Source organism: Gymnogyps californianus, unplaced genomic scaffold (genome assembly GCF_018139145.2).
Source record: "Gymnogyps californianus isolate 813 unplaced genomic scaffold, ASM1813914v2 HiC_scaffold_43, whole genome shotgun sequence".
NCBI lineage: Eukaryota > Metazoa > Chordata > Aves > Accipitriformes > Cathartidae > Gymnogyps > Gymnogyps californianus.
The window spans coordinates 81,415-97,469 of NW_026114323.1; the positions used below are offsets into that span (position 1 = coordinate 81,415).

A 16,055-nucleotide genomic window follows, 5' to 3' on the forward strand; every position below is an offset into this window, starting at 1 on the left:
AATGCAACAAATACTGAAATAAGTCCATGTTTGTTTAGTCCAGGTAAAATGAAAGAAAATTGCAATATTTGACAGGTCTGGGTTTTTACAAAATTAGTTCTTAGTACAAGATGAATCCCTGAGAAGTACTTCAGAGACTATTTCTTTCTTGACTATGGTTTTAAAAGCTGATATTACTTTTTTTCCCTTCCTCTCTGCTTTCACATCCTCTGTGATTCACTGCATTATTAATTTATTAATCTCCTCCTGGCCCTGTGGAAGTATGTCACAGAGAGGGTAATGTATACGTATATGTATATATATATTTTAAATGTATACAGGGCGTACTCCCAACCATTTGCCATCAGAGCCTGGACTGAAGAATGGGTACAGATTCCCAGAAAACTCAAAAGAGAGAGACTCCAGAAGGCACTTTTCTTCAGCATCAAAGAATGAAAGCATACCAAGTTCCTGATCCAGGAGAACACCTACCACACTGCAGGGCTTGCAATTTTTTACACCCTTCCCACCAGTTAAGCTGTATTCTCCCTGAGAAAACTGCAGACTGAGTAAATTCCCCTTTGGGAAAGTATTCATCGTGTTGCTCCTCAGTGTATTTCTAATTTCCTCACACACCACACCCAGCTCCCACTCTGATTTGTCCCCCACCTCCACTTCCCAGTAATGTTTTTTTTCTGAAAACCCTTCAGTAGCTACTACCACCGCTTTGGGCAGGATCTCTTTCTGGGTGGAGGACATGACTCTGTTTTTCTCCTTAATGGTGAGGCTGGGATGTTTGCAGTTCTCATCCAGAGTGATATTAACTTGAGAAAGGAAGAAAAAAAAAAAACAAAAAGAAGAAAAAAATACAAAGCACCAAGTTATTTCTGATTGTCAGGAAAATAAACAGTAATCTGAAAGGAAGTGAATAAAGGAGAGAAAGGATAAAATAAATAAATACCACCCCCCCAAACAAATACCCCAGGAATATACAGTGTGCTTTTGTCAGACAAAAACTCAATAGCAGAAATAATATCCAGCAGGGCATGCCTGTTCTCTGGCTTCACTGTGCCTTTATTAATTCATCTTTACTCTGACTGAGGGGATCCAGGCTCTCTGGTCTGACCCATCTGGCAGCCTGATTTTTTGGAATAAAACACAAAGCTGAGTCTCTCAAAGCCACGTAACACGTAAAAAGGTCCTAGCTGGTACAGATACGATTCACCCCAACTCATGACACCGAGAACTGTGTAGATGGGAGATGCCTAAGAAAACCTGGGTGCCTCTTTCAACCAACGGGCTGCACAATTTCCCCAAATTCTGACAGCCTGTGAGTTTTTCGTAACACAAGGGATAGACTCTGGCATGTGCATGAAACAACACGAGGTTAATGGCAGGCGAGACTTGGCTTACCTGCATTGCTATGAGCTCTCCTGAACTCTGCAAGAAAAGAAATGAATGATTAATTAAAATTTCTGCAGAATGTTAATATATCTAATTTTAGTAGAGTATGGGGTTGGAGGGGTGTAGATTTGATAAAACTGGTTTTCAGCTTTCAACTCACCCAGTTCCTTCCGGACTTTTTCTGAAAAGAACAGAAAGTTAAATTATCCTCATGCATGGCAAGGCTCTTCTGTAGGTTATCTGTGCTAATAAGAGTATTTCCGATACTACATTACTTAAGTATAACCCGGCCTAGGACTCAGGAAAGAATGCTAGATTAACTTGGGAGGGCTAGAGATTATCTAAACCCAAGCTAGTCACCTGAGCTCTGTGTAGAGTCAGGAGAAAGAGAATGGCACATCAGAAAGTGTTTCTTCTCTGTTGTTTCAACCACCTATCTGAAACTACTCTTGGATGCCTTCATCTCTCAATGAGGGAGCCAAGAATACTGCCTTAGCCTCAATGCCCCAAATTTAGATAACTAGTTAGGTGATCTGAACCACGTGTAGGTACATACAGGAGCTGTGGCCATGCTCCCAGACCCTGTCAGGTGACAAACAGGAGCTTCACATGGCCAAGAGTCAAAATGCATATAAAAGTATTTTTTTTTCCCTTGCTTTCAAAAATATCAGTTAATTTGTTAGTAGGAAGGGAAATGTGTTTTCTGCTCAGCTGCAGCACAAATTAAATCCTTAAAGGATTGAAATGATGTACCCTTGTTATTGAAACAGATGTTCTGGAGTCCAAGATTGTGTCAGAAAAACACTTTTTTTTTTTTTAGGGACAACTAAGTCTCAGTGTGGAAGGGAATGCAGTGCTGCGACGGCCCTCAAACGGTGGCACAGTTCCGTTCCAAAATGGTGTTTCTAATCACAAATAATTTAAATTATTTTTAAGGACCAAAGTTAACTTAATAACCTTACCAATTTTGATCAACATATCCTGATTTTCTACAAGGAGAGAAAATTAAATTAAAAGTTAGGATGACCAACGCATGCGAATTATGGTACACTCACTATGCATTTTAGAATACTAATATATAGGTTATCTATACATGTAGGATTAATCTGTTTATGTATCTGTTTATATTTATATTAATATATATAGGATTAATCTGTTTATCTTTGTAGAATAATAGACATGCATTACGTAAGTTCTCTCTGGTATTAAATAATGTGTTGCACAAATATTCCTGAACATAAGACGTGACAAAATAAATAAAGGAAAATATCAGAAACAATCAGGGAGTGATTCAGAATAAATAGCTCCCAAGGATATTTACAGTTCATAGAGCATCATAAGAGAAGGAGAGTAAAACCTCTCTCAATAACACAAAGCTTGAGATTATATTTGTCTCTTGTACACAAATAAAACCCAGTTTTATTATCCTTTTTATGGTTCTTAGCTTCACCTGGGGACACAGCTTGTCACAGTTGCTTTTAGAGAACTCTTTTATTCTCAGTGTTCAACAGGAATTGCGCTGGGTTTTTCCCCACCGTATTCTTTTTAATGCTGTGATCAGATGCTTTAGTCATTATTTTGTTCTGAGATGCAATAAATAAAATGTTCCACTGAAATATTTTCTAGCAGTGGAAAAATAACTTTATATATCTATAGCGAGAGATATAAATATCTATATATACTCTCTATCTATAGATACATAGATATATACCTATACATAAAAGAAAAATGTGTGTACACATACACATAACACAACTTTTCAATTATCTTTTTGGTTGGAATAGGGGAGTTAATCTTTGCAAATGTGAAGTTCTGAGAGGGTTTTCCAACTCCAGTATTCAAAATTGCATAAAATACCACTATTTTATTAGAAGGGTCACCTGCAAAGCATCTTTCAGGGTATGGCTGAAAGAACAGTGTGTGGTACTAAACACAGAGTAGGAAAAGAAATGTTATTTTACCCTTCTGAAAGTTGTCCTGTTCTTCAGCTGAAAAACAAAGCAACAAACCGAGAAATAGCAGAGAATGTTACGTTTTTCAAGACAAAAACTCACAAAATGTGACTGAGAATTTCAGTGTTAAAGAATGTGTCCATTTAGGGAACTGAGGCTTGGCATTAAGTTCAGAATAGAATTTCAAAATAGGTGGGGACTGAATTGTCCTCTGAAGATACCCATCCTGTAGAAGGAGTCTAGATTATTAGCTTAGACTAGATACGTAAAGTCCACTGGCTAAAACCAGGTGACATTGAAGATAATAATACCAGATATCATTAATTTAATTTTAAAGTCTAGCTTTAGAATAGAAGGACATTTTCAGTATGGGCCCTCTTTCATGATACTATAACTTTTGGAAATATAGAGGATTCTTCTAACCGAAGGATACTCAAAATCAACATAACAAGGAAGTCAAAATATGCTCTTACCCATTTCATCCTTGAGTTCACCTATCTCTGAAAGAGATTATGTTTAAATATTAAAACACCATTTTCTCTCCCTTTTTTTTTGAACACAAATACATTGAATTTTCTATATCTGTTCCACTGTGTTCTGTATCGCAAGAGCTAAGAGGAAATGAAATGATCTGAGCTTCATAAAAATGACCAAATGTTCCCCTGCTATAAGGCAGCCAGAGTTATTATCTTCATTATGCTGGTACCTTCCCTTAAGGTGGGAACAAAAAGACTGGTCAAGAAATTCACCTCAGTAAAATGAAGTACTTCAGATGACTGAACTAAGGGGAAAAACCCCAAACCAATACTTTAATGAGGGTGCGATTGAATGGCATTAGCGTGCGATTGAATGGCATTAGCACACCCCGTTTGCGGATGGTTCTTAGCACTTATGTTGAAACAACTGAACTGTGTCCAGATGATCTTAAACATGGCTTTGTAAAACTTATAACTGATGTTTCTCCATGGTACCATAAGGACTACTAAAAAGTTTCAAAAAGATTGACTGGATTTACTACATCTCTGGCATAATTTCCATACCCAGCACACTTGCTTTTCACAGTAAGAGCAATCTTCTTGGTCTACTTTTGTACAATGCAGTCCTAACCAATCTTTATAAAAAGATCAGAAAACTATTTTTTTAAATTTTTCAAACTCTAGAGCTTAATTCTTTCTTTTCTTACAGACTGAAATTCAGCACGAACCATGATCCCAAATTAAGAACACATTAACTTACCCAAATTAACCAAAAGAACAATTTGCAAGCTCAAATACTGAGTGAAAAATACCAGCCATAGATCAAACTTCTCCATGGAATTAGTTGTCTTCTTTGCAGTAGGCATCAATTATCTTTAAGTGGTCAATATAAAAGCTATTGCAATGATTTTTTTTAAATTTTATTTTGCAAAAGCAAACCAGTCACTAATATTTCCTGAGCTCAGCTTTTATCTGGTTCTAAAGGACCAGAGAGATTTATCGATAGAAATCACTGAAAAAAAGCTGTTACACTTACCTTTTTGAATTTCCTTTTGTGCATTTTCTGTGAACAGAGAAATATTTTTGTATCCTAAAAATAATTCTTCAGGCACTTAACATTCAGTTTTAAAGACTATACAGAAGTGATTAAGCCACAACGATTTGTATGTATAGTTGTACGTATATATTTGCATGTATATATACATACACATAAATTATTGGATGCTAGGTAGTTAGACTTCAAAAGTAAATTATTTTTAATAGGCTCAGTTTAAAGAAGTGCAGCGCAGGCATTGACTGAAACAAAAATAAAAACCTCGTTTCCTCAAGTTAAGCCGGGTTGTTGCAACATTTGGAACAAAAATGCTAGAGCACAAAACTCATTGTGACATCTAGCCTTGTTTTCTCTGCTGTTTCGGACTCACAGCCATTCAGAGACCAGCAGCTAAGACTGCATTTTACAGAGTCACAGAAGAGTTGAGGTTGGAAGGGGACCTGTGGAGATCCATCTAGTCCACCCACCCGGCTCAAGCTGGGTTGGCCCAGCGTTGTGTCCAGTTGGGTTTTGAATGTCTCCAAGGATGGAGACTCCGCAAGCTCTCTAGAGCAACCTGTGCCAGTATTCAAAGATCTTCACTGTAAAAAGACTTTTTTCTGTTCTCTAATAATTCAGTATATACTCCGTTTTATTTCACGAGTCATACTGACTTATCATCTGAGAGGTGGTGAAATTCTGCAAAATGGATGAGAAGTGTTTCAGGGATGACTGGATGCGAATTTTAATAAAAGTCTCCATAGATTTGCTCCCACATACTCTTTATTTTTTTTTTAATTCCAAAACATTTTTGTTTGTATGCAAATTTCTGAGTTTAGTTCCTGGGCAGCAGTTCACTCCCTCAATTATGGCAAAGGAGTATTTTCTTTGCTTTAGAGTTACCATTAGTATAAAACAGCCACTAGATATATTCTGCTTTTCTTCTGTAAGTCAGAAGTCCTAAAAAAAAAAAAATCTCATCCTGAAGATTAAACTGTTCAGAATATTCAGACAAACAATCAGATTTTCATTTTAAAAAATGAAAATAACTTCCTAGCATGTGGTATTTTTCAAGCAGAATGCATTGGATTCTCCAGACGTTTACAAAGGAAGCTTAATTTTTTTTTAATTGTTTCTGTAGTCATTAGAGAGTAAAAAAACTCCATGTACAATTCAGAGGAATAAGTTGGGTTCCTGCTCTGAACTGCATCCTGATTTCCTTCATTGCTGGTGAGAGTTGAAAGATGCAAGCTATCTAAAAGAAACTACATAGTTTTCTCTTTTTCCTAAGACTTTTTTTTTTTTAAATAAATAAAAAAAAATTCTAGAAAAACGGTTTTATAAGCACCTCCAGTTTTCACATGAAACAAAATTTTGTATTGAAAATTTTGCATCTACTGCAAGGTGGAGTGGGTCTTGGCAGGGAAAAACTGGTCTGTGGACACACCTTCCGGCCAGAACACTCTGCCACTTCTATGCCCTGCTCAATCACATCTGTGTGGCAGCTTTAACCACACTCCAACATGGTATTTGGGGTGTCCAAAGAGTCTTTCTATCACGTTTTCGCATAAAGGCACTAGAAAATATTCTACTGCTTTAAGGAGCCTGGACATGAAAGCTTGGAGAACTGTCAAAGTAATTTGTCTGGAAATGGTACATTTTTAGATAGAAAGCGGGTCAGGGGAAGGAAAACCTGTCAAGGTTTTTGCACAAAAGGTGACTCGTACCAAAAGCTTTTTACCACTTCTTTCAACATCTGCAGGCAGAAAAGCCTAGGTTAAGCGGGATGCAAGAATTTCCTCATTTCTCATCAGGAACAGGAATCAGCGGTGGGCCAGTCTTTCTGTGTTGGCTGCGTGTAAGGCAACTTACTCCCCAAAGGCACCCTCGCTGGAGCCTACGGGTGGACAGGGTCAACCAAAGTCCCAATCTTTTGAAGTCTCTGTCATAAAACATCTTTAGGAACAGAACTAATTAGCCCCACGGTTTATACCACTGGCCAACATTTATGCTGTTGCACATATCTTTCAAGATGTTCATGATGAAATATAGCATTAATATGACTTTTAAATAAGGTATTAATGTGACTTACTTTCACGAGTAGTTGTCTTATTGTTCTCTGAGAGAGAGAGAGAGGAGAGAGAGGCAGGGAGAAGGAAAATGTTATCTTTCTTCTTGCTTGTAGGTTTTCAAAGGAAACTTTTCACATTTCATGGTGGTCATGTTTGGTAAGGAAGCAATTTACTTTCAACATATCTTGATTTGCATATACTTATATCTTCCATTAAAATAATGAGAAATCACACAGAATTTAATGAATAAAACTAGGGATGCTGAAAGCAGAAAAAATGCAGGCTTGGCATGCTGTCTTGGCAACAGATTTGTGTTGTAGAACTGTCTTAGTGAGAAACTAGCTTATAAGGCAATGAAATGACTTGCAAATAAATTAAGTCAGTGGATGCATTTGGGTACACTAACATATTTCAGTTATTTGCAAGAATTGCTTTATTTCAAAAATGAGATTAAGTGGCAATGATAATTTCACTATAGTGATATGTCAATTCATATTGGCAAACGTGATTGTATAGGTTTATACTCCAAGGTGTTGGAGTAGTTGAGATGCTTAAAAATGAATATGCAAGGAAAGCAAAAATACAGTAAAAAGCCATGGTTGAAGAATCACGAGGGTGACTGTTCATAATCCTGTACCCTCCCCAGGTAATTCTGAACATGGTGATGTTGTCTTTCAACTGGATTGTATGAAGCATTCATCACTTTAGCATTAAGAGTGGAACTTACTTCTGAGTTTACAAATTGCAGCGATAACCAGGAATATGCTCAAGAGCAGGATCACGACAAAAGCTGCCAGCCAAGAGGAGGTGGCAGGAAAGAAGACATCTGCAAATTATTTCAGATGATCAGTTATAACTTTCCTTGAACTATCAACTTTATACTTTGATTACATGCCTAAAGTGAAACAAAACTGATTTGGATCTAAATTTCATTCCTAGACACCTGTAGGAGCAGTTCACTGGGACTTTTACATCCCTAGACTACTTTACAAAGCACCATCAGTGATTTGTGTAAACCACTGCATTAGATGTTATAGCAATAGAAACAGAAGCAGAAGAAAATGAGAGAGAAAGATGGAACGGCATCCTCCATCCTTGCAAGTGAGAACAGGCACCACCCAATAACAAGATTTCATTTCCCCCAGATGGCATCACACCCATGGAGGGGTATTTTTCTTATTAAGAATTTGACAATGTTTGGGAGTTGCCCACGGTGGTTCAGTGCAAAGACCAAGAAGTATTACAGAAGAAAACTTCTGTGAAAACTGATTATTCTATTCCGCTAGAAATCTGAGGTTCTGGGACAACCTGCTCTGTATGCATCAGCTCACAATTTTTTCTCCCAGGACACAGGGACACAAGCTCATACTCACCCGCAATGACAACTGAAGATTCTGTTGATGTTTTCAGCAGTTTATCAATTATTTTGCAGGACACAGAGTTTCCAGATCCTGGTTTTAGAATGAGGAAGCTGCTGGCATTAGCAGTGGTGGCGCTGGTGGTGAGAGGAGTCCCCGTGACATTGTCTCCTCTACCATCTGTCCACAACACCTGGACTTCAGCAAACAACCTCTCAGAGAAACATTTGAGTCGAATACCATCATCCTCATAACCATCCAAGACAAGCAACGGATCATGGCCACCACCTACTGAAGAGCGAGACAAACGGGTGAGCTGTGCTCAGCGATCACAGTGGTTTTAAAGACTATGGGGGAAGAAGTCTGTGAGAATTTTTGTATTTATGATGCCCTATAAGTGCGTTCCTCACTGATCCTATGACATTAGCACATCCTCCCACAGCAGCTACAAATTTGAGGATGAAGAAAAGCACATAGATGCATTTGAAACACAAGTCGTTAAAAGCCGTCCCCATTTTAAATGACCAGCATCCAACACATCATGCAAGTCAAAATTACCTATCACCTCCCTTTGTAGTGTTGACAACATTAGGTTATCTAGGTATGTTCATCTCACCAAATTTTAGCCACCTAAAAGATAAGTATCTCGTTGAGGCAATCATCTTGTAAAGAAACCATGGAAAAACTGCATTCCCTACAGAGCGATTCATTCCCTGGGAAGAAGGGAATCTGAGATAACTGTGTTATGCTCGGGCGGGGCGGGCGGGGGTGTCTTATCTTATTGACTGTACACGTACCTTAGACAAATAGCTCTCAGATGCTCAATTTTAATGCCTAGAGTTGAGCACACTGAATCCGAGAACATACATCTGTGTTCACATGAAACCCAAAGAAACCATCTAAATCTGGACCTCCTTCAGTTGAGAAGAAAGTCATAGGGGGCATCCGTTCAAATCTATTCGTAGTCTCTGAAATGGATTTAGTACAGAGTGAAATAAATCCATTACAGAGTAAAATTACCTGCAGTGGGATGGTGTGCAGATATTAACACCAAGATGAAGACGACTGCTCTCAGCTGGACCGAGAGCCCCATACCTATGTGGAAGACAGAAGTCTATGTTTGAATGCAAAATAAATGACATGGCGTCCTGCAGAGTTGAGTTACATCCTACCCAGGTTCACTCCAACATCTTGTTGCCTGCTTATTTGCCCTACCCACATGCTCAGCTGCACCCCAGATGAACCTGGGGAGTGATTCAGCAGCCCGAGAAGCCCTATGGTTGTTCTTACGGTCTGTATGGAGACACTCCAACACTGATAATAGTCACTGGTTATGAAGTGAGCAATTCCTGAGCTGGGCAGATATGTGTCTCATTAATAGTACCAGTAACAGGACTTGAGATGGCTCCTTGGAGTTAAAAGGCAAAGACAATACAGATACAAAAGCCCAGAACATAAATTCTGCCTTAAAAAACCAAAACCCAAACCAAAACCAAGTCAAAAATAAGGACGCATTGGTATTTTCTGAATTAAATATTTCACTTTGGAAATACTATAATAATTTTTTTCCTCAAATATTTTTAATGAAAGTAGAAATAAAAGTTTCTAAATTAAAAGGGATTTTAAAGCAGAAGTTTCCAAGATTTATATAACCATACTCACTCTTTCTCTCTCTCTCTCCATGTATAGATATAAAACCATATATAAATATATATATTATACTGTAATAAATATAACTCAAATAGAAAAAAAAAAGGAAGATCTTCATTTGACTTTGACCAAGCAAAACATAATAAGCTCTGCTCTGAAGCACACCACATGTCCAGGTTGGTCATGGATTTGCTTCTCTCCTCCCCACCACACACCTTTTTGCAATACAAAATGGAACCTCTCATTAGTTATGGCCATCCAAACTTCCCTAAGGATTTCCAGAGTTTTCACTGGTCATAATAACTAAGACAACTAATAACGTCTCAACATATACTTTCACAGGAGGAGAAAATATATCATGATCTGGAGGTGGCTGTTTTTCCTCACTGCTAGTAAAGGGAGACCAGGAAATTAAATTATGTTAGAAGCCTAACACTTAGCTAGCTAATGATACACGGTATGCGGCCTACTTCTTTTGTCTTTTTGAGGCACAATACAGTCCATTCCTATAGCCATGAAGAATGTGAGATTTTGACACATTTTTTATTTGTTTTCATCATTTCCTCTTTTTTTGAGCCTTCACACACCGTCTTCAGGTCTTCCTCTGCTGCCAAGATAACTAGAGAAATTGTTTCACTATGGTTTTGTATCGTAGCTGAGTCTGATGATAGTGCCACAAGAACTGAGACGCTTGGGATTCAGGGAAATAGGAAAGGAAAAATAGAATAGAATAGAATAGAATAGAACAGAACAGAACAGAACAGAACAGAACAGAATAGAATAGAATAGAAGAGAAGAGAAGAGAATAGAAGAGAAGAGAAGAGAAGAGAATAGAATAGAATAGAAAAAGCACAACATATTGCAACATGTAGGAAAAAAAGCCATGAAAACAAACAGCAAGGCTTAAAGTGCGTGCCAGGTACTCTGTTGAGACTACAATGCCAACACCATAGCAAATGCAAAGACTGCAACGAACTCCCTGAATAGGAAGAAAACCGCTGCACATTGAGCACAGAAGCTACAAGCAGAGGCAAAGAGAAGGATGAACAACAAAAATGAAAGTAATGCATTACACCATAGGAAATAAAAAAAAAAAAACAAAAAGGAGAAGTGGCGTAAGGGATCTGTGCTCATTACACGCTATCGATGCTCGTCTGGGGCTTCCCAAAGGGTCTGTACACCCACATCTCACTGTCAGAGCATGGATTTCTCTCCACTAAATCCAACCCTACTCGACCCCAAAGCCAAATCTAACAGTAAGCATGGCTTCAGGATAGATAGATATAAAGGCATGTTCGGGGTTTTTCTCTCTCTCCCAAGCAGCAGTTCACCCTGCGAAAACACACACAACAGAGAGCTCAGCAAAGATAATTCCCAGATCATTCAGGGTAACGCCCAAAACGTCTGCCAACCAACACAACACCACAAAGCCTGCAGGAAACAGAGGGCTAAGAAAACATTCAGAGCTCTTCCCTAGAAAAGCAGCCAAATAAACCATTGCTTTGACAAACACAAACCTGCTTTTCAATAACACCACCCTGGATTTCCAGAAATGCAGCTGCTCCTTAAAGAAATCTGCATGCGGGTGCTTACATCTGTTGGTGAGGCTCAGAAGGCTGCTGGTTCCTTTGGACCCTGTCAGCCACTGCAATCCTGACCATAAAACTAACCCTTTTATTTCCAAAGGTTACCTATTAACCTTTGCAATGCAGTACAGTGAGAGTGAAAGAAAATAAAAATGAGTCGGCCTGGGGATTCATACTGTTTGTGGTCAAATACTCTACGGTAAGTAAAAAGAAGTGTAAAAAGCCCTTAGAAAACTTCAGACAGCGGAAGCTTTCTATAATGCTGTGGAAAATGGACCCCAAGAAACTAGTAGACCTGGCCAATAAATTACAGTTAATCTAAAAACAGAATAATTACTGGAAAAAGGAATTACTATTATAGATTGGGTTGTAAAAAATGCATTGTTTTACCATCCTAGTAGTTACCTGATGTTTGCCTTAGCCCTGCTCCAAAGTGCTTGTGCAGGAACAGGTTTAGAAGACCTGGAGGTAAAGCAGGGGGGTGGACTGTCTCCCATCCTGAACTACTTTTAATAGAAGGAAGAACCAGGGTGAGGAAGGAGGAGAAAAGGGGACAGGGGGATAGCAGGTTTTGCTAGGCGACAATGTGAGCTTGACATTGGATGTGCTGGAGGAGGTCTCTCTGAGGAGAAAAAAAGCCTTCCTACTTGCAACCTGGCATCTGTGTCCTCCCTTGCTTTGATATCAGAAGATAAAATATGTGCCCTCCCCAAACGGACAGCGTTCGCTGTCTACATATAAATCAATGTTAAATATTTGCATAAAACTTCCCCCCTCTGGAAGTCCTGCATTCTTCTGAGGCTATTTCTATGAACCAAAAAAAAAAAAAATCCCTTCAATGAAAACGTGCACACACTGCAGAGGCAGAGTTTTAGCAAGTGAAAACGCATGGGGAAGGGAAGTCAAACAGAATAAACTCATGCTGTCGTGTCTGATAAAATATGCCATGCAAAGACAGTGTCATCCCACCAGAGGGAGTTGCAACCTCGGTGGAGCTGCATGGAGTTTGGTGTGAGCCAAAAGGTGAGCTCTACCTCTTCCAATACTTCTGCTTTTTGTGGGTTTGGAAACCAAGAAGAGCCTCCCTTTCCTCCTACAGGTCATGGGGAGCTTTCGGATTATCTCTGACAAACGGCTTATTTTCCCTAGAGATGTCCATTTCCCTTTATGAACAACATGTTCACTTTCATCCCCCAGTCGCTACAACTGCACATCCCTGATGACCAAGCCAGTAAATATTATTCTCTATAAAGCATGACTTTTGTATAGTGTCTATTGTTCTGTGATCAAATGTCCTTTTGGAATATGTTACCTGCCCCCCCAAAAGCCCTTAGTACCAAAAATTATGACACCATTAAGTGTCTTACCATTAAGTTCTTTTTTTTTTAATGCTACAAAACACATACATGTGTAAATATGCTGACAAGGGAAGCTGCAAAAATGAGCTGTACCTGGACATCTGTCAAAATACCTGGTGATGATGTACGGTGAAGTGAAGGTCCAGGCTAGATATGTATATGCATACCAAAGACCTTGCCTTTGGGTGATGCATCAGCCAAGAGTTGCAGCACCCTGCCCTCCATCTCCACTATCCTACAACTTAACCTCTTGTGTGCCTGCTGTGACCCCCTCCCACGACTGTTTTTGGATGTCAGTCCAGTTGTGTCACTCAGAGAAGAGAGGGATCACAAGTTGTGTAGAAAAAGAGGCAGAGCCCCACTCACGGAGTCTGGGAATTAATGAGCTGGTAGATAACAAAAACACAGCGCTGATGTGCTGGATGGTCTGGACACACCCCAGCCAAACATTATCCCTCACTGTTTGTCCAGGGCCTTTCTGGAGCGCTGGCTAAATGTTTCACCACATCCCAGTACCGACGTACCTTCCTGGTATCATCCTCATCAGAGATTGAGAATGGGCTGCTGTTTGCAGAGAGATATTTCTGAAAGGTTTGGCAAGAGCTTTACAGATCTCTCCTCCTCCATCCCTTTTCCAGCTTGCAGATCTCACAAATGAGTCCTCGCTGTCTCCATCTACACATAGATGTCATCCATGAGGCATATCATGGCATACCAGCTCCAACACAGAGCATCTCCTTGCTGGTCTAGTGCAGGACAATGGAGGTGGGAGTGACACCATGCTGGTCAGGATGGCCCTCCAGGTGCTCAGAGGAAAAAAAAAAAAAATTAAACAGATTGTGTGGGTACAATTAGGTCCTTGAACAGCTCCTTATGGGCAACTTTCTGCTTCATGCCCCAATTTAGCTTTGGCCCCTATTTGCTATCATCCGAACGCATCGCCAGGAAGAGGCTGACTATAAATGCGCACTAGCTATTCCTTCGAGGATTAAACCTTTCTGAGCAGAAGGGAAGGGGGTTTTTGCTGTCACTGCTGGAGGCCTAAGCAACAGGAGCCCCAGAGCCTCACCCAAAGCACGGTGCTCATGGAAAGGATGTGGCACTGTTGATTTCTCCCAAGATATGCTTCAAGAATGAGGAACCCATCTTGTTTCTGCAGAGCTGTCCTGTACCTGACAAAGATTTGCTTTGCTTTAGTCGTTAGTTGGAAGCTTCCCAAGAGCTGTAATGAATAATGACAGGTCTGTTCTGCAACAGAGAAAGCCTGAGGCACCTCACCAGCCTGATGCTGGGAGAACAGGGAGGAATTCACATGCTATTCACCTTGACAAAGAAAACATTTACCCTCTCCACTGCAGTTCTACTCTCAGGAACTTAAGGCAGCAGGAAGATAGCTCAAGCACGTCAAGAAGAGGAAGGGCCATCTCATCTGAAAGAATGACGAGCTTTTGGGTAAATGTGTGAGTATTTCTTTAAAGGGAACATCGGTGAGGTAGAGCAAATTAAAGCAAATTCAGTAGCAGAACTAGTGGGAAAATGAGTTTCAAACAAAAGAACACACTAAGAGGTGTTAATGCTTCAGGAACTGGAGTTAACAGTTGAAGAAATTAACAGTTGAAGAAATTAACAGTTATGTATTTGAAGTGAGAATTAAATTCATTAATTGAAATTAATAGCTTGCACTAGAGACCTTTTTAAACAAGATGAGCAATTTGTTCGATAGGTAACTTCCTCAAGTAGAAGAGAAGACCAAATATTAACACAATACTATTTGCCTGCACAGTAATCTATCGCGTTATTTTGCATGGAAGAAGATGACTGCACCTGAACTTAGAAGAAAGTCAGTCATCAAAACCTAGCAGAAAATATCACTCAACAAATGTTTACAACTGAAAAAGCAAATGACCTTTACAGCCCTCAAAAAAAAAGTCATAACTATTGATCCCAAACTTAAGTCATAAGAGTTGGGCCATTGTTAGCCCTTGGCAAAGTTGTCCAGTTGCAGTTAGACAGCCTCATCAAAATCTAGTCCTTAGTAAACAGCACATACCTCCAACAGTCATAACTTTTGATGATCAGTTCCTGTGCCTTTCTTCACCCTTACAAACTGATGTTTATAGAGAAAATCCTTTCCTACTTTGCCTGAGGGATATAATGTTTGCAATGACTGATGTCAAACAAAAATGTGCATGCATTAGAACATGATGTTTTAATACGAAGAACCAAGCATTTTGCACTAATCAAATGGCTTTCTGTGTGCAAAGCCAAGTTTCGTAAACAAATTAATGTCTACTTAAAGCTACTTTTGCAATTACACTATAGAACTTAACTCTTTCGTGAGCTATTTAATGCCTCAAACTGCCAAAATCGCAGAACAAGTAAAAGTCTTGACTATCACACAGCATGCCCAATTTAAGGTAGCTAAAGCCTTCAATGAAATAGATTTACAGCCATTTGTTCCTAATGAAAAGGGGGGGTTGGGGTTTTTTTTGAGTTGTTTTTTTTTAAACAGTCCTAGAAGCTGCCATGATTTTTCCACGCAATGCTCTAGTTTGACGCAGGTCAAATGGCGCAATTGCTCATGGTTGTATCATACACCATTCTTCTACACACAGCAGAAAAATATTGCAGCTTGAGGCCTTTGATGCGCAGTTTGGTGTGACTGTCTCTCTTGCATGAGAGCATCGCTGAGCCGCCAGACAGCTCACAAATGAAAGCCAAGCAAGAGAAGAAAAGTGAAAGCAGACAGATGCAAAATCGCTGAGACAAGAATGATGGAGAACCTGCAAAATTAGAGCTGGTTTGACTCGCACGTGTCCTTAGCAGGGCTGTGGCACACCACTTAAGGACTTAACGGCATTACTATCTCATTAGCTGAATGATTCACTTTCAAACATGTTCTTTGAAGGTGTTAAAAGTAATTATACATATTTGTTGACGATTTGGCCCTGTATTACACTACGCACAATTATCAGGCCAGAGAAACATACAGGCAGGTATGAATGCAATCTTTGCAAGATTTTTGTGAACTATTATTGCATTTAATTGCCTTCTTTATTATGGGCAAACAAGGAGAACATACCTTATATAAAGAGCCAAGAATTTACTGTTAGCTTAATTCATGTTTTAACAGTTCAAGGATTATTGGTGACCTAGTCAATAACTGGCAAAAAATATAGACCATCAG

The 16,055-nt window shown here is 39.3% G+C and overlaps 1 protein-coding gene across 1 annotated transcript; it reads right to left on the minus strand.

Moving 5' to 3' along the window:
- Positions 1-306: 306 nt before the first annotated feature.
- LOC127028794 (butyrophilin subfamily 2 member A1-like) lies at positions 307-9,367 on the minus strand. The gene is made up of 11 exons (XM_050914488.1): positions 9,295-9,367; positions 8,290-8,562; positions 7,644-7,742; positions 6,937-6,963; positions 4,848-4,874; positions 3,809-3,835; positions 3,345-3,371; positions 2,346-2,372; positions 1,544-1,564; positions 1,393-1,419; positions 307-803 (listed from the first exon to the last, which is right to left on the minus strand). The coding sequence occupies exons 1-11, from the start codon at positions 9,365-9,367 to the stop codon at positions 307-309; spliced, it is 1,125 nt and encodes a 374-aa protein (XP_050770445.1).
- Between the last annotated feature and the right edge of the window lie 6,688 nt (positions 9,368-16,055).